At 43.3% G+C, this 27,125-nt stretch overlaps 1 protein-coding gene across 5 annotated transcripts in view; it reads right to left on the bottom strand.

Annotated features, from left to right (window-relative positions):
• SYT16 (synaptotagmin 16) overlaps nt 1-27,125 on the bottom strand; it is a 67,234-nt gene that overhangs the window by 19,156 nt on the left and 20,953 nt on the right. For 2 of the 5 annotated variants that reach the window (XM_085061125.1, XM_085061128.1), the window contains exons 3-7: nt 26,049-26,156; nt 25,164-25,205; nt 24,294-24,911; nt 5,516-5,772; nt 745-1,188 (exon numbers count right to left, since the gene is read on the bottom strand). In XM_085061125.1, the coding sequence (XP_084917251.1) occupies nt 745-1,188; nt 5,516-5,772; nt 24,294-24,840 (1,248 nt within the window). In that variant the 5' untranslated portion in view covers nt 24,841-24,911; nt 25,164-25,205; nt 26,049-26,156. The remainder of the gene's footprint in view (nt 1-744; nt 1,189-5,515; nt 5,773-24,293; nt 24,912-25,163; nt 25,206-26,048; nt 26,157-27,125) is intronic. The other 3 variants (XM_085061129.1, XM_085061127.1, XM_085061126.1) reach the window with 3 other exon arrangements.

Below are 27,125 nucleotides of genomic sequence, written 5' to 3'. Positions count from 1 at the left end.
CAGTTTGGCAGTTTTTGGCCATGAGCTGTGCATTTTCTTACTTTCTTTCCTTGCTACCACAACTCGCTCTATATTCCCCTCTTCACCTGGAGTACAATGTTTTATTCATTTCACATGCACAACCTCTCCCTGAGCTTTTCGTAGACAATGAATCATGACAGAGCTCATCTACACAAATTGATTGGCATAGCCAGAGCTGGATACAGCTGTGATGTGCATGGAAAATTAGGAAGCAGCACAGCCAGCTCCTCTTCACATGACCCACCTCTCCACTTCCATCTGTCATGCAGAGGAACATTACTAAGCATTTCTGGCAAGATGGAAACTGCAACAGTGTGGAGATCCACAATCTGGTAGCTAGGGCCAAATGAGGTAGCTCCTGCCCTGACAATAACAACACAGTGGTGCACAAGAATCACTGTTTTATTGAAATTAAGTCTAATTATGCCTTGGTGGTTCCTGGACCAACCTACAATTTCTGAATGGCACAGCATGTGAAGGTTTGTGTAGATATTGTACATCCACGTGATTTTGTGTAAGCTTGCAAGCTGAGCTGCTGTTAATAAAGCACAGCTTTGCACAGGGAAGAAATGCTCTGTGCTTCCCCTTGCTGTAACTTTCCAAGTGACAGCATCAGATCCACCTGCCACACTCTGACAACCCTGAATGAAAGACTTCAGGAACACTCTGTTCACCAAAATACAAATGATTTTTTGGGCTCCATGTGTCTTTCAACAAACTTACACTCAGGTTACTCCTTGGCTCCAAGAGCAGTGTCACCTTCACTTCCCCATCCTGGCTGATGCCACTCAGGTAGAACATCTGCTCCCCCATCATCTTCTCCCCAACCATCTTATGCACGGCGTAGAGGCGAAAGCGAACGGCGTGGCTGCTCAGCTCCTGTGGTTCCAGCTTGCTGAAGGTGATTTTATCCTGGAACAGGGGGATGGGTCCTCTCTGCACACTGGTCTTACCCCTCTGTTTCTTGCCTGGCATCAGAACGGCGTGCACTTGCCAGGTGTTCACACCGCTGCGGTCCTTGTCTGGGATGTCCCTGGCCTCCAGGATGGTGACCACCAGCTTTTGACTCGAGGATTTGTAGGTAAAAATGACATCCAGGTCACCACATTTGCAGATGGGCTCGTGGACACCGTGATGAGCTGGCACACTGTTCACTTCACTGTGTTCCTGCAAAGAGGAGCAAGGAGTGAAACCTCCACTGGAGTTTCAACTGCCTCTGTGATTCCAACTCCATTTGAAAAAAAATTGTTCTCCTCACTTGTGCCTGCAAGTATAGGCAGTTGCTGTGTGAAATATGGATCCCACTGTTTCTGGAAATGCCAATGATAGTTAATTGCCTGATTTTGTGTAATAGTCCCCATACGCTCTAGTAAGCAACAGCACTTGTTGAAACATTTCCAACAAAAAGTTTCATCAATATTTAAGTGTCTTGCAGGAGACAGTTAATTTGGCAAAGATTCTACATAGAGGAAAATTAAACAAAGGGTCTTTTACATTTCATTAATGTCAGTTTGGGGGCACTAACAAAACTGTTTGACCTACTTAACCTGTGACTTTGAACATACACTGGAATCTTTTCTCAAGGTTTTTTCTTTAAATTATCAAAATCAAACAGTTCATCCAATCTGTTTTTTTGATATTTTGTTCTGCTAGAAATTAAAAATAATAATAATAATAAGCACTGTGCTCAATTTGAAGAGGAAATCACCATGTCAGAATTTCTTGCACAATGGAAATTCCATTTCTAGATGCCAACCCAAAATTCAATACTTTTCCTACAGCTAAAGCAATGATAATGAAGAAAAGCAGCCTGATTAAATACATATTGATACTTTATACCCTTCTAAAATCTCCCAAGAGAAGCATCTGTTCCTTCTGTTCAGTTTGGGTACTAATGCATTCAGAATAAAAAATCAAAATAAACAATCACATGTGCAGACCAATCCGCACACAATCTCTTACCTACTTTTAAAACAAAAACTATCTGATAAAACAAGATAAAAACATGGATGCTCACCTCACCTTTCGCTGAGTGGGCGTGTGGGTTTCTGTTCAATAGTGCTTTTTTATCTTAGAGCTAGAATGTGCTTCATGTGATAAAGGGGTTGCTATAGTGATCAATGATTTGTATTTAAACATGAGTATACACTGTACTAGGGAAAGATTTTCAGTTAATAGCCAGAAGGTGAATTAAGGCCTGTCACCAGCATCTGAGTCACCCTCCTCCTCAAACATTTATCTTCTTTTCACATTTCAAGTAACACTTCTTTCCAACACAGGAATCTTTTTGTTCAGAGAACAGATGATGGGCCTTGGGACGTCTGGTGTAAGTCCCTTCAGAAGTGTCTGGGGTGGTGTGTCTCCAACAGGGCCTCGGATAAACATCAAATTTTTGTTTACTTCCTGTCAATCTACTTCTGAAGTGCTCAGATTCATCTGCCATGACATGCAAAGCTCCAGATTTTCACATTTTCCGGGGTGTTTAAGACTTGTGCACATGAACATGAAAGTCCGAGTGTGCGGATTAGAGACCTGCTGTTGTACATCTTGCAGAAGCAATGTCAAAGGGAGAACCACACAAAAAACGACTTGGTTGGCTACAAAAACACCTTCCTGTATGAACAGCAGGCTGCTAAAAACAAAAATGTAAGGCAGGGCAGGTTGCCTGGAGAGAGCTCAGTGTTATGAAAATGTTAAGTACTCCTGTGTAGCAGTCAAGTTATTTCTGTCTGGTTGATGAAATAATATTTAAAATGGAAATGTAATGGGATTGTGCTTGACTCATATTTCCCTCCACATTTTCATCCCTCCACACTTTTATCTGTGCATTTGCTACTGAGATGGAATCAAGGACTGCTGCTAAGGTATGGAGACAATGGTGCTTGAGACATAACTTTGCTTTCATCTACATGCCTGAGCTGGAAAATGTGAACTCCAGTGCATCACCACAAACCCCCAGGTATGAAAATCCAAGAGACACTTTCCTGCCCCAACAGGGGAGTATCTCACCTTCTGGCAGTGTGTAGGGCAGACTGAAGGTCAGATATCTGGGGTTTGACCAAACAGCTGGAAAATATTTGGATCTCAGGAAATCTCAAATTGTACTACTAGAGCTGTAGCCACATCCACTGCAGAGAAAACTGCAGGAACTGGAGGCAGAGAGGGAAAGAGAAATGCCAAACTCCTTGGCAGTAACCTTTTCATGGGAAACCAAGCTTTGGAGACCTCGCAGGCTGGCCCTTTCTGAGGGCACTGTGCTACCCAGGGCTCACCCCTGGGTAGGTTTGCTACACACCAACTAATCTTCCTTCTGTGGAAGTCATTGACAGAACTCCCCTCTGCTTTCAGAGCCCAGCTGGGCTATGAGTGCTTTGTGAATGTCTTGGCTATACAGACACTTGAACTGGAATCCTAGGAAAGATTGGAGTTTAAATGCTGCATCTGAATTTCTTACTTTCCCTCTTCCCGGCACAGTTGTTGAGAGGCCAAGCCAGGTATCCTGACTGATACTGTACGTCTAACCCGGTTGTTCAGGACAGCCAACATCCACTTCACTAAGTAAAATGAGTCCATTTCTGCCAGAGAAACCTGAAAGAGCAGCTAATTATGGACAAGGCTTGAAATGGTACTTGTGGTTCCACTGCAGGGGCATAAAATTACCATTTCTGTCTCTAAAGAGAGGTCCTTTGAGTGGAGCATAATAACGCTGGGACATTTCTGGCATGTCAGAACATTTAGTTCCTGCAATAAAAGGTCTTTCATTAATCCACACAATACCTTTGAATGAGAAGCTGCTTGTAATAGATAAACTGTGTCTTGGGCATTTCTGCCCCGGTATGCTGGAGCCCTCCTTTGCATTTTTAAAATGTAGACACCAGGAGCGAGACGAGCGACGCATTCCAAAGAAATAGAAGAGGACACTGGAGACACTGCGGCACACGTGAACCATGGCAAAGCACATCAAACGTGGAAAAGGAGAAATGAGCCTCAGCCAGGCAGACAAACAGGCACAGAGCAAAGAGAGGGCAGAGCTGCTGCCACACACAGGCTCCCATGTGGTGTGTGGTGTTTTGTGGGACTGGGTTTGATGCCGGGTGATTTTTGCCTTTTTTACTTTTATATATTTGTAGCCTTCCCAGTATTTTTCCCTACCCTTTTTCCAAGCTAGAAAAATGAAACATATTCCAGAGCTCCAAGCCCCTCTCCGATTCTGGTTCTTCCTGGGAACCAAGGTTGAGAACAAAACCTTCAGGACATATTTTCATAAACAACTACAGCTAGAACCAAGAGTGAGGAGCTCCAGAGAAGAGGCTTGACCTGGGGAGAATTACATCACCACTTGTCCTCTTAATTGGTGCGTTTTGTCAATTATGCTAATTTCCTAAAACTTATAAAACTGTATTCATCCCTGTGGGGATGTGCTTGTGTTGACATTCTTCCATAACTGCCCCTGGAGCTCCAATAAGGATCCACTTTTATGTTACCTCCTATACTAAAATTATCTCAAGTTTCATTTCTAGGCTGAAAAGGGCAACAGGTTGTGCATCAAACCCAAATGCTGCTCTAAATTCCCATTAGAGCTAAAGCATCTGCACCAAGGAGCTGCTTTCCATCTCTTGAACTGCTCTGAGGATAGGGACCTTTCCCTCAAAGCCTTGTTGCTCAGAATGTGATGGAAGTATGAATTTCCACAGCTCTCTTTTAACTCAGGCAGAAGATATGACCTTTGTGCTGTTCTTTTAATACGTCTGATGCAGGCTGATATTTTTCCAGAAATTTAATCTTGCGGCAAAATAATGAAAATCAGCACATCATGCAGAGAGACTAGGAAAAAATAGGGGGATGCAAAGTCATCAGGTGTTTATAATGCCTTAAAATCTGAAATGGTTTCTTGAGGGTTCAAAATAAAGGTGCAGAACTAAGGGAAAGCAGCCTCAGGTTCTCTCCACCCCTAAAACTTTGGCTGGTATCAATGGGCACAAGATTGTGGTCACTTGGCCAGGTCACAGGCCACCCCCACCAGCTGCCTCCAGCTTTCCAGCTGCTTCCCACTGCCTAAGTCCTAGAAATCAGCTGGAAAAAGACACAGATCTGACCCAGTGACCACACACCATGCCCCAAGACACACACCCTGCACACACAGCCAGCGACCGAGCTCTGAGCCACCACAGAGAGCTCTTTGCTAAATGACAGTAAACACTGCTGGGTGGATAAAGTTCTGATTTCAGAGACTGCAATCAGAAATCCAGTGAAATTCAATCAGAAATCCAGTGAAAGAGCTTCTGTAAATTAGTGTTAGTACCAAGAGGTAAAATACCAGGAAAAGGGGAAACACAAAGGAAGGAATGTGTGTTCATGCACAGAGGCACACAGGAGTCCCATTACCGTGTGCTGTTCCTATCAATTTTTCACTTCATTTCTCCTCTACCCTGTTTTGGCCCCCAATATCCTTCAAAAGCTTTCACTGTGTGTAATAAATGACAATTCACCATACCTCAGGGCTCCAAGCCGATGAGCTGTCAGTAGCATCATTTACTTCCAATCCCTGGTTGGCAAATGCTGTCTCCATTTCCAGACGTCTTTCCTGGTGTGCCTGGCTGACAACATGCCCAGTTCTGGGCTCCATCCCAGGCCCTTGGTGCTGCCCAGTGCCCTTACTCCTGGTTGTTGTTCTTGAATCAACAGATACATGGTCATCTTCACAATAGGAGAGGTTGTCTTGGTAACTCAGTTGGCTTAATCCATCCAGCTCTAACAATTTTCAGGAAGAAAATAATTTCAGAGGGATTAGAAGAAATTCCTCCCCCTATAACTTCCAAAATGTGCCTTTCTCTCCTTTCTTTTATTTAATTTTTTATATACTTTTCCTTCATCTCCAATGCTTACAAGAGACAGCTTGTGTTTCCTGCGGCACTGAACCTATAAAATAACAAATCCTGTTTAAATCAGTATTTGATGGAGGGGATATGGCTGTTTACCTCCCCATCCTGAACAGGGAAACCCATTGCCTTTATTTGAAGAAGTTATCCACCAAATGCAAGTATCAGTGGAGTGTCTGGGATATTCAAGTGCAGCCCCAAAGCAATATCTTCTATGAAAACACAGATCAAACTACAGAAAAGCACAGCAGAGGCTTGATGAACAGGTATCACAGTTCCCTTCTATGCAGGAAGAGAAGGAAATGATAGGAGTTAGCACTCTCCTCAAGAGGATGGTGCTGGTGAAGAAAGCAGCTTCACAGAATAGCAGGGTACCAGCATTACCCTCTCACCCATCCCTGACAGCTTGGGTGAGCAGGACCAGCTCCAAAAACCTACTAGTAATCTCCAAATCCCATGCTTGGGCTAAATTGTCCCAAGGACAGCTGAGGGGAGATGTGTTACCTTACTTCCTGACTGCTTTTATTAGTTTTAATTCATCTTGTCCTACACTAACTTGTCCTACACTAACTCCATGGGCTAGAGTAAGGTTCTTACTTTAATGAGAATAAAATAATCTTCTCTACTTCACACCACAGATTCCTTTTCTACACCACTGAAATCTCTATTATGAACTTTTCTCTCCTTGAAAGCACCAGTGAGAGCTCTCTGGATGGAGCAGCACAGATAATTACATGTCCAGGGACACAGATGATTTGGCCTTGGATGTGTTCTGCAAGCAATTTCAAAAGAAAACCAGGGACATTCCTCCTCCTAATGCATCTCTTGATGGGCCTTGCTTCAGGAACATGGAAAGACAGATTCTGCCACCATCTCTTTCAAATAAGCAAGAAGCAGTCACAGTGAAAGAATGAGTTGTGCTTTGAGATAGCTGATGACAGCAAAGAAAACATAACAACTTCCTTTGTAAACAGAGCTATGTGGGGTTTGAAGGCTTCACAGAAGGAGGGGAGTTTGGAAGGACCCTCTGGAGGTCATCTTGTCCACTCCCCTGCTCAAGAAGGAACATGTCCTTGTTTGTTCTTAAGAAGGTCATTACTACAGAACAGTAACTTTTTTCCAAACTTGGTCTGCAATTCAGATATTTAAAAAATAGTGTTAATTACAGTATTGCATAGTAAACTATTACTTTGTTTTTGTTAAATGAAGCAATGTTCTTATTCCCTCTCTGATAAATGAGATGGGGAATCTGGTGACAACTGACATGGAGAAATTCCAGTGAGGAGAGTGGGGATTATGGTCATTTTTTTGCAGGTGAACAGAAGTCCTTGCTCCTCTTCTTGGCTGCTCTTTCAATTTAACAGCTCAGAAATTAAGAGAATAACTTTTATCCCCTTTCTTCAGCTATGACTGATCTCACACTCCCCCTCCCAGTAAAATGCCTCAAGCACAGGCACTTCAACTGAGAAGTCTGAGAGCATCTCACAGCTTTGTAATTATGGTCCTCTTCCCCATGGAAGATGGTCCTTCAGGAGCAAAGAGGGACCCAAATTCATATCTCTCAAATTCCAGGTGAGTGCTATTTTCACTGCATTCTGAAATGGAAAACCCATCTCTTCTCCTCCTCTTCATCCTCCCATCTGGCAGACCTAGTCCTGAAACTGAGAGCCTCATTGTCTCACCTCTGCCCTGAGCTGAAAGTCTGGAGTGACTGTAGAAAGTAATTTTTTTTTTTTTTTTTGCCATTACTCCCCTTCTTCTCTACAAAGCCAGAAAACAGAAAAGTCAACGTAAGAGCAGAAGCGAGAAATAAAATAACAGAAATTCCACGCATTTACTGAGACTGAATGGATACAGGCACTCCTTAAGGCATTTAATTAGCAAGCCAATGTCTAATACACATTTAAACAGTGGGTCATCCATCAAAGCACACACCACACAGCAGGCTTTCAGAATAAAATGCTTCTGTAGAAAGAAATTATCCTCACACAATTGTCTTGTGGGTTTGACTCCTGCTGGGATAATATCTAGATCAATAATAGAGGAATTTTCAAAAACTACATTAAAGCCATAAAAGTCTACCCGTAACAGGAGAACTCCAGAAATATATTAATAGAACAAGCCATCTCCCTAAGACTCAGGCACAAAATGAATGTGTTAGGAAAGCAAATGTAGTATTCAGGGGAAGTAAGGGAAAAGGTGATTCACCCAAACCAATCAGTGAAACAGTCTGGCTTTTTCTTTAAATTTAAAGCAGTTTGGTAAGAGATAATCACATATAAATACCAGTATTAAATGATCATTACAGGTAATAACCCCACTGTACAGACTAGAACAACTACACCTCTCCAATTACATCCGTTCTAACATTATATTCACAAAATAAATGTTGAAAACAAAAGTTCCTCCCGTAAAGGAAAAGGTCAGAGCAGTAAAATGCCTGTAATTTACCTGAGAGATCTTTAAGGAAGGAAATGTCAACCGTCTTATGAATACCTGACGTGAATAAACAGCACAGCATCAGGGACAGAGGTTGAGACAGCATTATCTAACCATCTGAACTTTAATTAGTCAAGAGTCCCTGCAGAGCAATAGCAGACAATTCTACAATTGAGGGCAGATAGTACTTTACAATGAAAACGTGTGGTTTTTTTTAACAATCCTGTCTCCCAAACTTTCACTGTTGGGTCTTGTGTCCACAATCCAGGAAGAAGGCAAGGGAGATACTGGGTAACAGAAATCACCAATAAATCAAAAAAAGTCTGTGTTCAAGGTTGGAGAACTGGCTATGAAGAAACTATGACTTTTGTCAGATGAAAGGATGAGCATGACCTCCTAGTAGAACCCTAACAGGAACTGGGATATGGAAGCATCTCTCCAAAGATACAGGGAAAGCTTGGCACATCAAACACTGAAAATCAGGATGGAAAATATTGTGCAGTCCCTTCTCACATTAGCAGGCAAATTTTCTGGCTAATTTACAGTATCTTTCTTTTTTTCAATGACACACAATCTCTCAGTTCTATGAATCATTACAATGTGCCAAAGAAATGTCCTGAGAAGTCTCATCACTTCCTAAAACCCACTGCCAGGGTTAAAAGATGGGCTCTGGTAGATCTTGATAAATTAACACCACATAATTAATTGACCAGGAAGAAACACAGATGAAGAGTTTGTGCTACCTGTGCTGACTGAGGCCAAGTTTGCTCTGTGAACTCCAGGGAATCACTGTGCTTCCGCACAAAAGAAAGCAATTAAAATAAAAGCAAAAAAAGCATATCTTTTCTTAAAAAAAAAAATTAGATCCCTTCTTTAGACTGTATATAAACTCATGATGAAAGTTAAGAACCACTTTAAATATGGCCCAGAGGAGGAAAGGTTTCAGGGTGGATCTAAGTACATCTAGACTTGAAATCCTCCTAGCTACAAGCAGTGATTTTCAAACCCCTGCTCCTAAAAGACAGCAGAGACATGAATTAGTGGAACTGAGGCATATTTGTCCTCACACAGCAGCCATCCTCTTCCCTGGCCCCTGCTACAACCCCAGTTCCAAACCACCCTTGCTCTGAGACAAACCCAATGCAGGCAGACCTAGCAGTGCTCCTGCCCCTGGTTATTTTGAAATTAGCCACCAAAAGAGTGCTAAAAAACTTCCCAGAAGAGCCTCAGAGGAGCAGAATCATTATCTAATTACAATAAATCTAAACAAAAATGGCTTGTAAATTTTAGGGGTTAAGGAGAAAAAGGATCTTAAATTTCAAGTGACATTATGCAATCAGGCCAAGATTGTTTAATTTACCACATGCTGGGTAATAGTCTGAGAAGGCTCCATGTTTCCAGAGCTAAAATAGGCTCTTTATTAACAGGGTGATTTGCAGAGAGGCTGTGGGCAGAGCTGGCATTCGAGCCATGCAACTCCCCAGAGCATCCTCCAAACGCTTCCTCCATGCTGTGTGCACTCCAAGATCTATTCAGGTTACTACGAAGATTTTTAACAGGTGGAAAGTTAAAGCTAAATGAGTCCAAAGTGCAGACTGTCACAGCAGTGAAAACAGAAACAGAGGGTCAAGGAAAGTCTCCTGTAGGAACATGATGTGAGAAGACTTTGCCGTATGTCACGGCTGAGTGGGAGAGAAGCTATTCAGGGCTCTCCAAGATGCTCAGCTTTGCTGTGTGCCTGAGTTTGCTATAGATTTTGGATTATGTAAGAAATGAAAACTACCAGCAATATGAGTGAAAGGTCTGTTAGGAGTATACAAAGAGAAGTCTGAGGCGAAGTCTGAGCACGCCATGATCCCAGCCTGGACTGAGCACTTTCGAAAGATCCTTCATCCCTCCCACCCAGAGGATCTGCTCAGTTGGAACAGTGTGTGATGCACCCTTGGGGCACAGGGATGGCTTTGCATCCACAAATCTGTGAGTTTTGTGATCATGGCACCAGCTAGGTACCTCTGAAAACAAAAGTAAGAGCAACTCTGGGATGTGTTGTACCAGAAGATGGAGAGACATGTCTTCAAATTATCTAATTGGAGGGTGCAGTATATTCAAGCAATTATATTTCAAAATTAAAACATTCTATTGAACTAAAAACAAAGGGCACTTTTATGGCTCTTCCCTCTAATGAACTTCTCCAGAGTTTAGAATGTGTTCAGGCCAATTTTCTAAATAGCTATGTTTTTAAATGCATTTCATCTCTGTTTGTATAAAAGAGTCATTACATTAGTCCATGGAAGATCATAAAATTCTTCCCTTCTGTGCCATAAATTTTTAGTTTCTGTCATTGGCTGACATTTGGTGTGTGTGCTGGCAAATGATACAGCATAATTCATTCAATGTTCACCTTGTGTTTGTGAAGTTGTTACAAAAGGAGACATTCAACTTCTGCTAAAAGGCTTTCTAAAGAGATGACTTATGTGGCACAGATAAAAAAATAATTAGAACCAAGTCCTGCAGCCTTTACTCTGGAAAAATTTCCAATAAAAATCCATGAGAATCCCTGTGGGTTAAGGAAACAGCATTCAATAACAGTATGCAATTAATGGGAAAATCTTCATGGACTTCAGCAAGTCTTGGATCTGGATGCTTCCCTCTAAGTATTTTAGCTGCAGGTAAAATCAGGAAACCAGGTTTAGTAAAAGAGAATGGAAGAATCAGGATTTGTTTTCCACAACAAAAGAACCTCTCTGTGTTGAGGCTACAAATCTTAGACTCCAAATTTCTTTTACCTTTTTCCATGCAAGCAGTTCCTCTGCCTTCAGACACCTCTGGACTATGCTCCCTGTGGCTGGAGGGCACATGGCTGAATTTGAGTCTACACTGCACACCTGCTTTTGATTCAGATACTTCTGATCAAAAGCTTCATGACCGTGGCATGAAGATCTCAAACTGCTAAATCACATCATGGTTATTGCCGGAAGATGTTGCCTGTTCATCCTCCTCCCTGTATCTTTTCACTGGGAGAAAAACACAACTTGGGCTTCAGGCAGTCTGCTGCCCTTGGCCAAGAAGCCAGAGGACTCAGCACACTTCTGATTCTCAGGTTCACCCTCTGGGGAGAAAAAATGATCAAGGATTTGGAGAGGACTGGACCATGAACTTGAGAATCACCTGCTGCTTCACACCTCTGGAAAGTTTGATGATGTCATATTGTATCAGCAGCATTTACATATTATTAGACCTCTGCATGTTAACCTATTTGGTTTTTTAAATTAAGATATTTAACAGAGCAAAACACAAAGACACAACACACAGAAGAAGTGCATGTAAAATTATTTGCATATACAAAGCAGTAAGCAAAAGACTTGAAGACTTTTTCATGTTTCCATTCCCATGCAGCCCCTGCTAAGGTGGGGAGGGAACTTCTGGAGTGCAGAAAAAGCAAGTGTGATGTAACCTGCTCAGGGTAGCACCACAAACACATAAATATGGCACATGGCTAGCAGGCACTGCTGACTCCATCTGCCTGCAGCAGACAAGCTCAGGAGAGCAATGTAAATTATAACCTTTAAAAGTGAAGATACACATTTGAGCTCATCCCAGTGCTGAGTAGCCACCAGACAGGGCAGGGAGGGCTCAGGACATGTTATAGATCCTTGGCCTGGCTTGGGCAGGATGGAAACACAGAGGCATTTTGCTGATGCCAGCAGCAGCAGGGGAACACAGCAGCAGGATGTTGGGAAAGCAGCAGTCACTGTGCAAGCACAGGTTTGTGTGTGAATGTGTGAACAGCCCAGCTGTCCACTGTGCTCAGCCCACTGCTCATCCTGGAGCATGAAGGGCATGATTTGGTTGCCAAGACTCACTTTGATAATCTCCATGGCAAACCCAGCAGCTGAGCAAATGGGTGGAGAGGGAGATTCTCCCTGGACACTGCATGGTTTGGGAGCACCTTTTTCCACCCCAAACCTCACATCAGCCCCAGGTGAGGAAACTGGGTCTTGCTTTTACATACCCTGTTAGGTCTGCTAAAAATCTGCAGTATAAACTCAATTACAAGTGCTGTCAGAGCTCCACAAATCTGCCTGCTGCTGCTCAGGACTCCTTTCCCAAGACACAGCACCAAAGCCAGCTGATCCCAGCAGAAGCCAACTCCTTTCATGCCACCACACTGGTAGGCTTGACCCCCTGCTCTGGTGTGCCACAGTTTGACAAGCCTGCTCTTCCTGATGGAAAAATGCTCTCAGTTGGAGGGAAAAGCTAAATCCTCCTACTCTGATATAAAAAGAAAAAAGTTTTAGATGTTAATTTGTAAATGGTTGGTGACCAGCTCTCATAAAATTTGATTACTTTTATGCAAGCTGTTAAAGATTACCTTCTTTGAAATTTTCATAGATAAAAATTATTTCAAGCTGTAACAACCCCATGGCCTAAATGTGATCTAGTCAAGTAATCAGAACACATAAAAATAAACATTCCCTTTCAGCCTTTTACCTGCATTTCACTACCTGTAGCTCATGCAAGCTCTACAAAATTTATCTAATTACTCAGCAAATGCTATTAAGCTCTATCTATATGTGTACATCTTTTGGGTGATTAAGATAAAAATAAAAAGATTATTCCAGTTTAATCAAAAGTCCACTTTTCACTCAAACAACTTCCTAAAAATCCTGGGTAAAATGACATCTTTAGTAATTAAACCACTTATTCCACCATTTTCTGAAACAACTGTAACATTAAAATTCTGGGTCCATGGGCGTGAGGCTGTAAACTCAGAGAAATGTGCCTTAACATAATGTGAAATTCTGATTATCACAAGAAATTTTGCAAAGGCCACGTGGATGCAGGTTTCCTGGACAGCTCCTGTCAGGGCACTGACCTGCCTGCAATCCCCAACAAAACACAGCAGAGCCCTTTCCCTAAGGCAGGAGGGGAAGGTTGGGGGGATGGAGGAGAGAAGCTTGGTGTGATATATTATTGGCTGCTTGACTTTGATTTCAACTTCCCCAATCCCCAAGGCACGGCTGCATCACTTGTTATGACAGTGGCTGCTATTTCTCACAAACATTTGGAAGCACACAGGCTAATTAAACGCTGGCACTGGGGAATCTGCAGCAAGCATCTGATGCCTGTGCTGCTGAATCGCTGCCTGAGCAGCCGACAGCTCTGTGTCAACTTAATATCTCTGTATTAATAAAAGTAACTTAACCCAGGGGAGAGGAAAACGATCACCATTCAAACACACAAGTGTCCTGATTAGCAAAGGACAAGGGGGAAGCATTTTCTGTGTCACCATGGAAACTTAAATAAAGGACCCGTAATTACAATCTAAATTCTGGAGAGATAATGAATACATCTTGAGATCTGCAGATGTTGTGTAGCTTATACATATTTCTAGCAACTTCAACTCAATTACATCTATGCAGCATCTGTTTTACAAATCAACTTCCCACTGCTCATAAGGAGGCATGTGGGATTTTTTAATTTTTTTTTTCCCCAGAGGAGATGGGGGGGGAAGAAGAAGGGTGACCTCTTTTTCTGGCAAGGTATTTCAAACTACCACTATTTATTCAGAAATTTCAAATACCCAGTCAGTTACAAAGTTAGCTTACAGGCATAGGAATACACCAAGCTAAAATGCATGAAATAAATAATTCAAGAATTCTCTGCAGTGTTACCAAGTATAAAGAATAACTTATCATTTGCTCCAAGCTTACTCAAGAAAAAAAATTACCGAGTAAAATTCATCACGTAGGTGTGAAATATAGAGGTGCTGCATACATCCTGTCTGCCTGCATGTTAAAAAGTAAACAAACAGCAGTCAATTTGGCTGAACAATGGAAACCTTCCAAATGCCAAATTTCTGGTTTTCCTATACATTCAATGCCACCCCTTGTGTGTCGACTTTCATTTCAGAGATTTTGATTCTGTTCTATGCCAGTCAGTGAGAGCTTCAATGGGAACATCACCAAGCCCTGAAGGAAGCAGAAGTACTACACAAAAGAAATGCATTTGATCACACAACCAAGACAATATCAGTACATCCATGCATAATGCATACACTCAGAGCATCCCAGGAGCACTCGCTGCTTTTACAGAAACAGTCACAGAGGCCTGGCCTTAAAATTTTCATGACCAGGATGACAGAGAGGAGCAGTGATCTGCGACAGCTCCTGCCTCAGCAAAACCCAGAGCTGTGCAGAGGAAGGAAAGGGCTTTTCCATGGAAAACTGGAAAGGTCTGCTGCAAACGAGGGATTTGTTAAAGCTTCTCAGGAAAAAGAAGGAACATTTTGTACAGGGAACAGGCAGCAATACACATGGAGTTGCTCCTCTCAATTCCTGGGTGATTCCAGCTCTGTAACTGTGTTCAGTCTGGAGTCTTCTTCCTGCTCTTGCTGTCAGCCACTTGAACTGGGAATTCAAACTGAAGCACACAGTGATGAAGCTGCCTGATTTAGGCTTGACTGAGGAGGAGGGCACCCAGTCCAAACCATTCCCTCAGATCCCAGATGTATTCAAAATTGTTTCTACAGACTGACAGGACACCCCTGACTAACACCCACTGGCCATTTACTACTAAGGAGGCTTTCTCCTTGCACCATCCCTACGTGTTTTCACCCTTTTCTGCCAGGTATGAAAACCAGGAAATTTGGTGTCCAGTGTTGAAGGTGAGATTTGCCCCTCTCTGCTGAATGTCAACAGACAGTGCCTGCTTTTGCAATCTCTGCCTCTCCATCTGTCCTCACCCCATGACCAAACCAGCTGGGAAGCTCCCCAGGGTGACTGCATTTGGGTGTTTGCATGCAATGCAGGCAGAGAGAATCACAACCTGGAAGCCTTTGTACCAGGGGATATTTCCAATAAAAATAATTTTTAGGAAAAGAGAACAAAAATTTTAAAAAAAGAGAGTAATCAGAAATAAAAGACATTATTTGGCTCTGACGACCGCTACAGTGAAACAATACAGCAAAGCAATACACCCTAATTCTGCACACTGCTGTGCAAAGAAATAGAGAACCTCCCACAGAAAACAGCATGAAAACCAGTGTATTTTCCTGTTGTTTTCTTCCTGCTCCCAAATTTGGATTTTAAAAATAGGACCATGGGATTCCACATCAAACTGGCTCTCGCTGTGCTGCTAAGTTTCTTCCGTAGCTATAGGAAATGGCAGCCAAGAGGCTGAACCACAATCATCCCTGATTTTCCCAATCACCTACTTTACATCTCACATTTGGAGCAAATATGAGTCAGGCTTCATTTGTGCTACTGGGTTCTATTAGCACAGACGCAGGATTTGTGCAGAAGTGGAAGAAAAAAGAGATTACACACTGTAGGAGACACTGCTAAGCCAGGAAAACCCCTGGTGTGGATGCAGTTACATCCATGAGTCAGCCTGCACCTCTCTGACAGCTCGGGTTAGGTTGTTCACAGAAAACCTGCAGCTGCAGAGGCAGAAAAGCACCTTCTGTCAGCAGATGTCGTGTGACACTGGGGACACTGCGGGGCACAGGTGGAGCTGTGTGTGCTCTGGGGTGTGGGGCTGGAAATGCTCATGGGCTCAGAAACGAAACAAACTGCTGGATGCCAATGGCTGGTGATGTAGAAAACTCTGTCCCTTTCCTTCCAACAAAAAAAGCCCCAAACTTTCCCCTTGTCAGTAATTTTTATGACAATTTTCCACCACAGTGGGTTGGATTCCTTCATGTTCCCCATCCAGCACTTCTTCTTCTTGCTTGCTTGGCTTGGATACGAAGTTCTAAACTTCCTCCAGGGCATTTAAGGAAGTTTCTCTGGAATAATATTTGTTCCTTTCACCTAGCAGGAACCCAACTGGCCAAGGAAACATTCAGGAAACTGAGGTCACTGACTGTTGCTCCTCTTTAAGGTGGTTTCCCTTCTCCACAGGAGACCCAGTGCATGCACATGCTATTCACAGCACCCAACATCAGCTTCACACCCACAGGCCTTTGTTTGCTGATTAACAGTGTGGAAACGAACTCCCTCCAAAAGATATTTGTTTGGATTTGCTACAGAAAACAACTGCATTGCAACGAGGCAGATATTTATTTTCCCACTGATTTTTCTAATTGAAACTTTGTTTGCTGCCAGAGAGTTGATTCAGCGCAGTCCACTTTTACTGCTGCTGTAACACCACAGCACTCCTGGGAAAATCACCAACTTTGGGAGCAGCAGTGGGTGGGGATGTGGTGCTGCAAGACTCACATGCCTTCAGGACTGAAGCTGCCACCCAAAAGGGACAACCCTGTCCTCCTGTCCTTCCTCTCTTCTCTTTTTTCCAGTTTTAGCAATCCCATGGCCAACTTACCTGGTTCAAAAGGAGCAGGGAAGGGGCTGTTGGCTCTTAGGCTGGTCTGGTTCACCACACGGTGGCTTGCTTGTGAGGCCAGGAATGAGGAGTAACTCAGCTGTGTGACTGGGGAAGGATGTTGTATCTCAGCTGCAGTTTTACATCAATAACTGGCAATTGCAGAACTCAGGCCCAAGGGTTTTATAGCTACATTATTTATGGCAGTAAGTCTAGCCCCCAAAACTGACCTTGCGACACAGAACTCCAGCAAACCACAGGGCTCTCATTAATCCAAATTCAGGGCTTTCTCTCCAGCTCCACCAGCCTCATTATTTGCTAGAAAATACTCCCACACCGATTATGCTGTATGGACTGCACAGGTTTGAATCTCTCTTAGCCTGAGGAGACAAATGTCTCCAAGAACCCAAATTCTGGGGGCAAGTCCTCATGAGTCCCTCCAGGGATGCTTCATCTCACAGGGGTAATGAATTCTTGAGGCAGAGAAGCACCTGTCTGGACATAAGGGAACTTTTAGGTGGTGTGATGATGCCATGAGAGCATCAGCTATTTTCATGGTCATGGGAAGGGATTTTCTACAGGTTTTGCTATGATTTAAGATTCAACCCAAGTAATTCGTGTTGGTCTGCAAATAGGTACTGATGAAGTGTCCCTAAATCAGTCTGTGGAAACTACATGAGAATCACAGCACCTGTGGAGGTACAGCCCAGCCACACCTTCCTCATTACCTGAGAGAAGGGAGTGGTCAAATAGATAACCCAAATCTATTTACACTTCAACCATCCTTATTTCTTTGATCTTTTGCCGCTTCCACCAGCACAGTGCCTGTCCAGGGCTGAAGGTTGAAGTAAATAAAAACAGGATTCCCTTAATCTTATCAAGACAAAAGGGGGCAAAAGATTCCTTTTGAAGCCAAGCACAAGAAATCACTGAATAATATTAATGACTTATGAGAAATAATTTGTATAAACACTCCTATCCTGGGGAATGTGATAAATATTCATTAATTCTACCTATAACTTACCGATAACACTCTGTCTTTGGAACTACCAAGGTGTGTGTTTGGTGGAGAGAATTCCCCACACATCCAGTGCACTGAATAAAGCAAATACCCACTTCTCTGACTTTGTCTCTGAAGTCTCTCCAGGCTCCATTGGGGCAAATCACCTGCAGACCCCCAGAGCCCAACAATGACATCCCCTGCCTTTAAAACCACACAGTTTTACCTCCATGACTGTAATCTCCCTATTTGCTTTCATTGCAGTCTTTTCCCTTGGTTAATAAAACTATTTCAGGAGTCTGTGGGTCCTCTCAAAATGACAGCTGCTGCCAGCAGGTCATTTTGATAGCCAAAAATTAACCAGGTAAAAGGAAGTCATATCCACGTCCCTATTTGGAAAAGGGTGATGATCAATACCAGGTGACCTTTTGACGAAGTGATCCCATCTTATATAAACTTACATTGGTGGGTCTTGTGCTGCTAAGCAGTGCAAGGAGGGTAGGAGGGAATGGGGATGGATAATCTGTGCTTCCACCAAGCCTCTTCAGGCCAAGCCAGCAACAACTGAAACAGAAGAGAAAAACCACAAAAAAAAAAAAAAAAAAAAAGGAAAAGACAAACAGTACTACTGTTTGTGTCAGCTCACAGAAATACTATGTTCCAGCTCTGCAGAGTGCTGCTAGTAACCTCCACCACAACACAATGAGATCATTCACACCTGCCTCGCCTGTAGTAGGAGAGGGAAGGTGAGGAGGCAGGGTTTCTAGGAGAGAGGCAGCATTTCCCAGATGCTGCCAAGATGCTGTTTATTGGTAAATGAAGTCTCTTGAGTCCTAAACAACCTTCCCAGAGGAAGACAGAGTCGCAACTGCCATATGGAGAGTGGGAAGAGGATGTCACTTAGCAAAAGTGGATCAGAAAATACATGCACAAACACACACGCTCACACACAATTTGTTCTGTAACGGCACTGAACGGCAAAATCCATTTCATCCTCTCAAATAAATCCTTCTCCTTACAGCTTATGCAACCTTCTAGATGACAAGGGCAGACGGCAAGTACTCCTGAACAGAGCATCCTTCCCCATGCCCCCAGGGAGATGGGCACGAGGAAGCTCTGCCCACCAGACAATGAATTGGGTGAAAAACCAAAGAACTGATCTCCTGTGGGCTGACAAAGATACTGTGTCTAAAATCCCTGACTGAGGATGAACAGCAATGCTGGCAGGCCCAAGACAGAGCTGGCAATGGTATCACCTTTGAAAATTTGTGTTTTGAACCACTGTTTGGCCTCACTTCCCCAGCTGTAAAGCTGATTTGCCAAAATCCACCCTCCTTTCAGGGCTGTTGTGTTCTTTCATCCCTACTCACTTGCAGCATCCTGGATGAAGATCCCTTATAATTTGAAAATTTGAGGAGACAGAACTGCAAAGGAGTATTTTACATACAAGAAGGAACATTGTACCACCTTCTCAAGGACCAAAGTCTGTGCACAAACACTTTGAGTGGTTCTGAATTTCCCAGAGAGAAAGCATTCAATGCAAAGTCACGTCTGCACTTCACAAAGCCAAGAGCTTGTACCACATTCTTCAGAGACCAGATGCATGTCCCCAGTCACGTTTGTGCTTTGTCCCACTCGAGCTGCCAGGAGTATTTTCTCTGAAGTGTTTTTGTCCACTGTCTGCCTTTGCTTTCATTCCCTTAGTCCTCGTGGTGGTATTGATTCAGTGTAGCCTCTCTAAATGTCCTTCTTGGGAGTACAGGCACTGATTTTTATAGGGCTACATTCTGGCTAGAACACTGCCTGGCTCCATACCCAGACAGGTGATAAAACTCATAAACACTTCACTTCTCAATGTGGAGACTGGCCATCTATCTATTTTAGTCTCAAGTTCAAGCAGAAATTTAATTTATCACATAATCAACATCGTTTTCTTATGGGTTTATTTTGCCATATGGTTTTATGGGACCTAATGAAAACCTCACTCCTTGCCTAGGATTTCCTGCCTGTATGAAGGGTCATTTACCGAGGTCAGGAGTGTTCATATAGAGCAGAAAGAATAATTTCCTTTACTACAGCAATTACTGGCAAAAATCAATGACCCCTGTTAAGCTGGAGGCCAGGGTAAGTAAATGCAATAGTGCTTTCTAGATTTAAAAACTCCCAGAGTCTCAGAGGTGTGCCTCCCCTCACACACGTGCTGAGGAAAACCAGCCAGCCATCCAGACAAGGATCCAAGGCCACAAAAATTATTTTAGTGCAACTGAAATTCAACCTTTGGCTAGCACTGAGATTGTCCAGCTGATGGGGGCAAGAAATCTCTGAGGGCTTCTTGCACTGGAAATGCTGTGCTCACCTATCCATTACACCAGTGCTGGGAGCAGTGTCAGACAGCCTGGGAGCTTCCATCACAGCCTTCACCATGAAAAATAGTCCAGCTTTGGTTCTGAAGGCTCAGCTCTGCTGCTCTGTCTGTCCCCATGCCTTTTCGGGGCAGTGTCTGGTGAGATTGAGAATTTAATGGTCACTTTGGGTTTTGTTTGCAAAGGGCAAGTGGGCTAAAGCCCTTGCTTGCATTGCACAGTTATTGCTGTCCTTCACTTCTTTCATTATCACTGTTTTCTTCTCCTTTAGATTCATGTTGGCAAGCAGACAGACTGGCCACCTCCACCCCTCTACTTGCAGTGAACTACTTTCAGACGAGTTTTACTGCTCCACTGTTTGGTTTGGTGGGTTTTTTTCAATTCTTCAGCCAAATGTGCTGTGATGGATCTGGCAGCCACGCTCTTGCCAGCCACCCCCAGTCAGCTGAGCAGCAGTGCCTCAGCCATGGGGGGATGCAAAGGCTGCTCCCTCCCTGCTCTGGGATGTGAGACAGTTTCTCTGTCACAAACACTGAGGTCTGAAAATGGACGAGGGTCTGCGAGAGCAAGTTCATCAGTTTTTCCAAAATTCACAGCTCCATGATTTGCTAGTGATGGCAGGGATGTGCATACACAGAAGGCTCTGCCTTACCACCACTAAATTCTTCAACCAAACACCTGGCACTGCAATATTTCCTGCAATATTTCCACCTTCTCAGTATTAAATGGTGAATCAAAAGCATCCAAAGTTAAAAAAAAATCTTTTTCTTGGATTTGTTTGAAACCTTGCTACAACTTTACTAGCATCATTTAATTACTGACCAGGACTGGGCAGCAGCCAAACCTGCACCCTGTGATTAACCTGCCTTGTGGTGTCTGATGGACTTTTAACTTAAAAACCCAAGAATTTCATTGCTCAAACAATTTATTAGATTCCTAAGCCTAAAAATGGTTTTCAATAATGTGTATGCTGCTTCAGAGCCTAAGAAAATCTACTCTGGGAGCCAGGAAACATTTCCTAGGAGGCAAAATTGGGATCAAAAACATATTTGATAAAAAGGAGAAGGCATAATGATGGTTTTTAACTACAGTGTTATTTTATTTCATCTCAGACACATGCTGTCTAAGGGAAGGGAACATCTACTAGATTTTGTTTTGCATCTCTTTTAAAACAAAATTATCTCACCTAGGGATGTGGGTTTTTCCCCCTAAACCCAATAAACTATATATTGGAATGACCTTGTAACGGGTTTCTGTGGCTCTTTAATCACCAGTGGCTGCTAAATGAAGCATATCTATTTTCTCTGTTACATTACTATTGGCAACCAGGTCTTCAGTAAGTGCCCAGAAATATTTCCATGGCAACAAAAAGCATTCAGCATTGCTACTGTTTTGTGCCAATTTAGCTTTAAAATATTCTATTGTGGAGAGAAATATGGTACATTAAGTGAAATAAAGTCAAGATGCAATGTTCTGAAAAGAATACAAGGGTAAACAGGAAACATGTATTTTGCAGAAATGGGGGGGAAAAAACTGCCAAATGGAAGGAAAAAATGTTCAAAGCTCATTTTGATGCTACTGAACAGCTTTGCTGAATGTCAGCAAGTCCATGTGTCACTTACATTGTCACTTAGGGTTAGGTAAAAAGCTAACAGAAATAAGGATACCTCGAACATCTTCTCTTGATCATTTTAATCCATGACTGAAATTTTAAGTTGCCAGGGTATTACAGTCTCTCTGCATGTCTAGGTTACCATCAGAAGAGTTCACACTCTTGATGTTAGAGAATGAATCTAAAGGAAAAAGAGGAAATAAAGAGTTGAAAAATAAAATACAAAGAGCATGTGTGTTTTGGAAGTGAAAGTTCACTCAGAAGAGCAAAACGAGTTCTTCCCCATCAAAGGGTCTGTGGAAGACATTTTCAAATCACACTTCAGCACTTTCTCTCCCATTATACAACTTAGTTCTGAGGAAAAAAAAGGCATCAGTTCCCAGCCCTCTAACCCTCAAACAGCCAACTTTATGACTAGGAAGTCTTGAGACCACTGGATGGCCCTTTGTGCAGCACATTGCAGAGATAAAAAGATAAAAACCTATCTGAAAGCATTTGGAACGATATTCCCTAAGGTGTAAAAAGCTATGCAATGCTCCCTGAAGTGCCTGGAGTGGAAGCAGGGAGCTCAGGAAGCAGCACTGTAGGTGCTGGGGAGCTCTGTGGGACCAACCTTCCTGTCCTCCAGGCTGGTTAGGGAGAAGGAAAGCCAATAAATATTGAGAGAGTCGAACAGCAACTTGACCAGTGCCTGTTCCCAGCTGAGAGAAAGGTCCAGAGGGACCCTGCCTAGAGCTGCAGGGATGGGACACTGGCATTTGTCTGTCACTAAGTGTCTCACCAAGAAACTCCATCTGGTCCATCACTTGCTCTTAAGAACTCTCTCTGGCAGATGTCCCTGCAGACAAGCCTGCAGGTGACAAGCAGCTCTGACAGGGCCAGCAGCTTGCTCCCGGGCCCCATTTCCCTGAGAGCTGCCCACCTTTCCTCCCACCCAGCGTGAGCAAGGGTGTAGCCCAGAGACAGGAGGCTGCCCTTGGAATGATGCATTTGGTACTCAGTATTTGCTGGGAATTGCTCCTCCAGCCCCTCCTGAGGTGCAGGCTCTGCAGGAGACAAGGTCATTCCCTGGACAGCACTTGCACAAGAGGATCCACACTCCCTGAATGGATACCACGTGCTCTGGTCCATGATTTCTGTGCACACCCTGGTCACATAATCCAAGCACACACAGTAAATCCAGCCCTGCAGCAGCATTGATGGTGCCTATGGACAAACCAGGATATGGCACAGGCAATATGTACTGTGCCATAAGAGGTACCAGAAGAGGTACCAAGAGGCTCTTGGGCTCCAAGGGATACAACTCCGAGGTATTTAACTGAGAGCAGGCAATCATTCATTGGCAATACAAAACAAGCAGTCCCACTTTGGGAGGCAGAACAGCTAGACCAAAAGCGCTTTTTAATTATTTACTCCCTGGCCGTAACAGAGTGAGAAATAGCAATAAAGAAAAGAGCTAATTTTACAGTCATTAAAGAACACCATCAAGGTTTGCACCTTCTCACTCTGATATTCCTGTTAAATACAAAAACAAACAGGCTGATCTTTCACAGTCTGCACAGAAAAGGCTAAATACGTAGGACTTCCCTAGAAGCCAAGACTGATGAAAAGCTCTTGGTCATAATAAAACACACACTTTCAAGAGCATCTACCACCTGCTTAAAAAAAACCCCAAGGATTTAGATATTTGAAGCCAAATTCTGTAGATCCTCAGTGAGTCTCAAGTTCTTCATCAGCTCCATATTGCAGACCCAGTACCCCCATCTTCTTCCCACCCTTATTCCCATTCCTAGGATGTTTGTAAAGAGCAGCTTTAACCCAGCAAGACCCAAGGATGGTGCCAGCAGGACTGCAGCTTTCCTGGGTGTAGTCAGGTGTCCCTCAGACCTCTGCGACCCAGGAGAGCTCCAGACACACTCATGGGGACATTGAGTGAGCACAAGTCATGTGGCTGAAACTCAGTCCTGGGCACAGTCACCTGCAAACACTCCTCCTGTCATTTAAAGATCAGAAGTTAGGCCTATTTAAAACTGAAAAGATCAAACTCAGTTCTCCTTCCCCTAATCTCCTGCCTGCTGTCCTCTTCAGTCTTGTTTGAAAAGCTTGTGGGGGTGGTGGGAGGGGAGGAAAGCGATTTGGGAGCCTTTCATCCATAAAATCATGAGATACGGCTGGCTTTTCAGTACAGCATTTCACAGCACATGGCACAGTAACATCTTGAGATTCCTGGCACAAAGAAACAAGGTTTGAGATTATATTTATATATATATATACATCTATATATATATCTTTAATAGCAATGACGCAAAGGCAGATGGTTCTCAAAGCAAAGGCTTAAGGCTAAACATTCCCTTTGAAGGGTCCTGCTACCAGAAACTAAATAGGGAGGGAGCAAAACACTCCTTGCTACAGCAACAGGGCCTGATTGCCTCCTAATACACAGCATTTCACCCTGGGGATCTCCACTAGTTTCAATGAGATTAGTCTCACACACGAGGGAAGAACTGGAAAGGTCAGATTTTTCTTTGGGACTTGGGGAGTTTTATTTTAGCTGTGGGAAACAAAGACAATACAGAACATAATGAGCAGATTAGCAAGTAAATCAAATCAATAGCAGAAAAGAAAGGTCTGGATAATGCATGCCAACTGCTTACCTGCCTTGCCATTAGCACTTTTTAAGGAGCCACCCAAGCTGAGGCTGTGCTCAGGACCTCCCATCCTCCAAGAGGGCTCACCTTCCTCCTCAGCGATGGGAGGAAGTCGATCAAGGGGTTGGAGATCTTCACTCATCCAGTAGGATCCGTTGGCTGTCAAGGACCTGGTGCTCTCAGTGCACTGCTCTGGCAAGCTGCTGGAGTTTTTAACCTGTTTTTGTCTCTGTGGACAGATATCAGAGCCATGAGGGAGGTTTTGTGAAGCAAGATCAGGGCCTCCAACATAACCATCTTCTCTAGGATACAAATACTCCTCATCCCAGAGGTCCAGGTCTCGTTCATCATCTGGTTCCTCAGCATAATCCTCATAAACACCTCCATTATTCTCCAAGTTCTGGGTCCTCTCTTCTTCTGGCTTACGACCCACTCCACCCAAATTCAGCAGGGAGGCAGATATGGAGTCTCCTGCCTGTTGGATCGCTTCGTATATTTGAGACATCCAAGAAGACAGTGGCTGGAGGAAATTCTGAGCAGCCTCAGAAGCCATGTTTAGCACTATGCCAGTGTCTGGTGATCAGTTGTTCAGCTCTGCCAGCATGTCACTTGTAATTCAGGAAGCTACAGAATAAGCACCATAAGAAATTACTGTAAATTGCTTGTCCATCAACACCTGTCGACACACTAGCTACGTAAGATGTCTAGAACTGAGAGGGGAAAAATGGAAAAAGCACTTCTACCCATTGAGAATACCACTAGAAACCCAGAAATGATGGACAAATTGCACATATTCCTGCAGAGATCTGGAAAGCTTTTATCCGATTGCTAAACCTTACATAAAAATAAAACCACAAAACGCTGGAACACAAGTACCTTTTGGAAGTGCACACATTCTGGTTACAGCTGACAACAGACCTGGGGGGAAAAAAATGTATAAAACATCTGGCAGTCAAAATTCTCAAATAACCTCCTGACCCAAATTTCCATCACATCCTTAGCATTAGTTTGACCAGGTGAGAAAATTGAAGGGAGGAGAATTTGGGGAGAATTGTGTTTTGAATGATGGAAGTGGCAGGCCCAAAGCTTGCAGTACCAGCCCATGGCAGACAACCATCTCAATGCTTTGCTCCAGAAAGGCTATGAAGAAGCTCTCTCTGCCCACAAGACAGAGTTGTTTAGCCATTCATAGAAATGAAAAAAGAAAAGCCAAACAGAGGAGGTGGAATATTATAGGTATGAAATTACTGGGAGCAGAAGCAAGTTAACAAAAGCCCTGGTGTCATCTCGATATGATGCTTTCTGAAAATTCATCTACACTCTAAATAAAAACATAACTTGCAGAAAGTTAGCATGCCTTTTTGCCCAAGATACATCTTCCCACATCATCACAAGACAGAAATTCTTTTAGGAACTCTGAGAAGGAGAAACCTACAAATAGGATTATGGGTTTAGCAAGAAGGATTAAACAGATGCAGATTTTAGACTAAAAGACAACTAAAAAGAAACTTGAAAAATTAATACCAGTGTCTTGCTGAATTGAGAGGTCTAAAAGCGATCAAAGTATAAAAAGTACAGTGTAACTGCAAGAAAATAAGCTCAGCAACAATGTGTATTGCCTTGTGAAATGATCTCTAGAGAAATATAGTGGGAAATCTCAGTTTTGTGGATCTTTACATGGAGCACAAACTAGACAGATTCCCCCTTTGCTTGGTGAGCAGCTCTTTTGGAAATGAGATCAATGACCTAAGAGTACTTTACCTTTTAAAACCCTTGTGCCAAATAATTTTGTTCAGTGATGCTGATTTATGCTGCAGACACTTCCAACAGGTTTGTTGTCAGCTCCAGTGTGTGCTAGGAATTGCAGCCCTAACAGGAGCAGTAAATGAATGTGGGTTACCAAAGGCATTTTAAAAGCTGTGGCTGCCACAAAGCCCCTGGGCTCAGGGCACACACTGTTCCAGCATCTGTCTGGCAGGCTCCAGCCCTCAGCTCAGCCCCTGGGACCCAGGTAAAGCTCCCTGCCACGCAGCAAATCTTTGGCAAGGAACAGACAGTGCCGTAGCCTCACCTCCCAGGTGAGCTGTTCCCTTCACTGACTCTCCTCTTTCCAACCCTGCTTTGTGCAACTGATTTGCCCACAGACCAGAAGAGATTACAGGCTCCAAACAACCCATTTTAAGCAAAATGCAGATTGGCTAGCAGTAAATCACAGCACTAGAGAAGTCCCTGGGAGGAGATGGTACTTATAACAGTGAGATTCTCCTGGGCATGGAAGGAGAAAAACTCTGGTGGATAAGTACTAGATATTGGATACATTTTTAAGCTGTCATTAATTTACCAGCAAGAGCTAATGAATGTCTGGTTTCTGAGGAAAGGAGAACTTTACAATGCCCTCCCTGAGCAGCAAGATCCATGACAGCAGTAACCCTCAGAGGGATGCAGGCATCCAGGAGTGATAGCTAACCAATGGAGATAAAACATATGGGTGCTGAAATGAAGTGCTGATCTGTTCTAAAAATCAACAGAACATAGCCTTGTGATATTTGCATAGGGAATAATTAGCTCCTCTTGTTATTAGATTTTGGAGCTAACACCTGATTGGTGCAACAGAGCTATCTCAGTTCTTGATGCTGTGGCAAACATCACCCAGGCAAACATCACAGACTCTGACACAGGGAGGTGGGTACCACAACCATAAAAATGGGCAAGTTTTCAAGGCAAGATTTTGCTTTAGTGAGGGAAATAAAGCAGGGATCTACAGCCACCTGCAGAGCTTGGACGTGGGCATTCAGTCATCTGAAGTGACAGATACAAAACGTGAACTTTCACATACCA

Source organism: Lichenostomus cassidix, chromosome 5 (assembly GCF_008360975.1).
Source record: "Lichenostomus cassidix isolate B80296 chromosome 5, HeHo_3.0, whole genome shotgun sequence".
In the NCBI taxonomy this organism is placed as follows: domain Eukaryota; kingdom Metazoa; phylum Chordata; class Aves; order Passeriformes; family Meliphagidae; genus Lichenostomus; species Lichenostomus cassidix.
The sequence above is the reverse complement of the archived record's forward strand: the minus strand, read 5'-3'. Positions and strand labels throughout refer to the sequence as shown.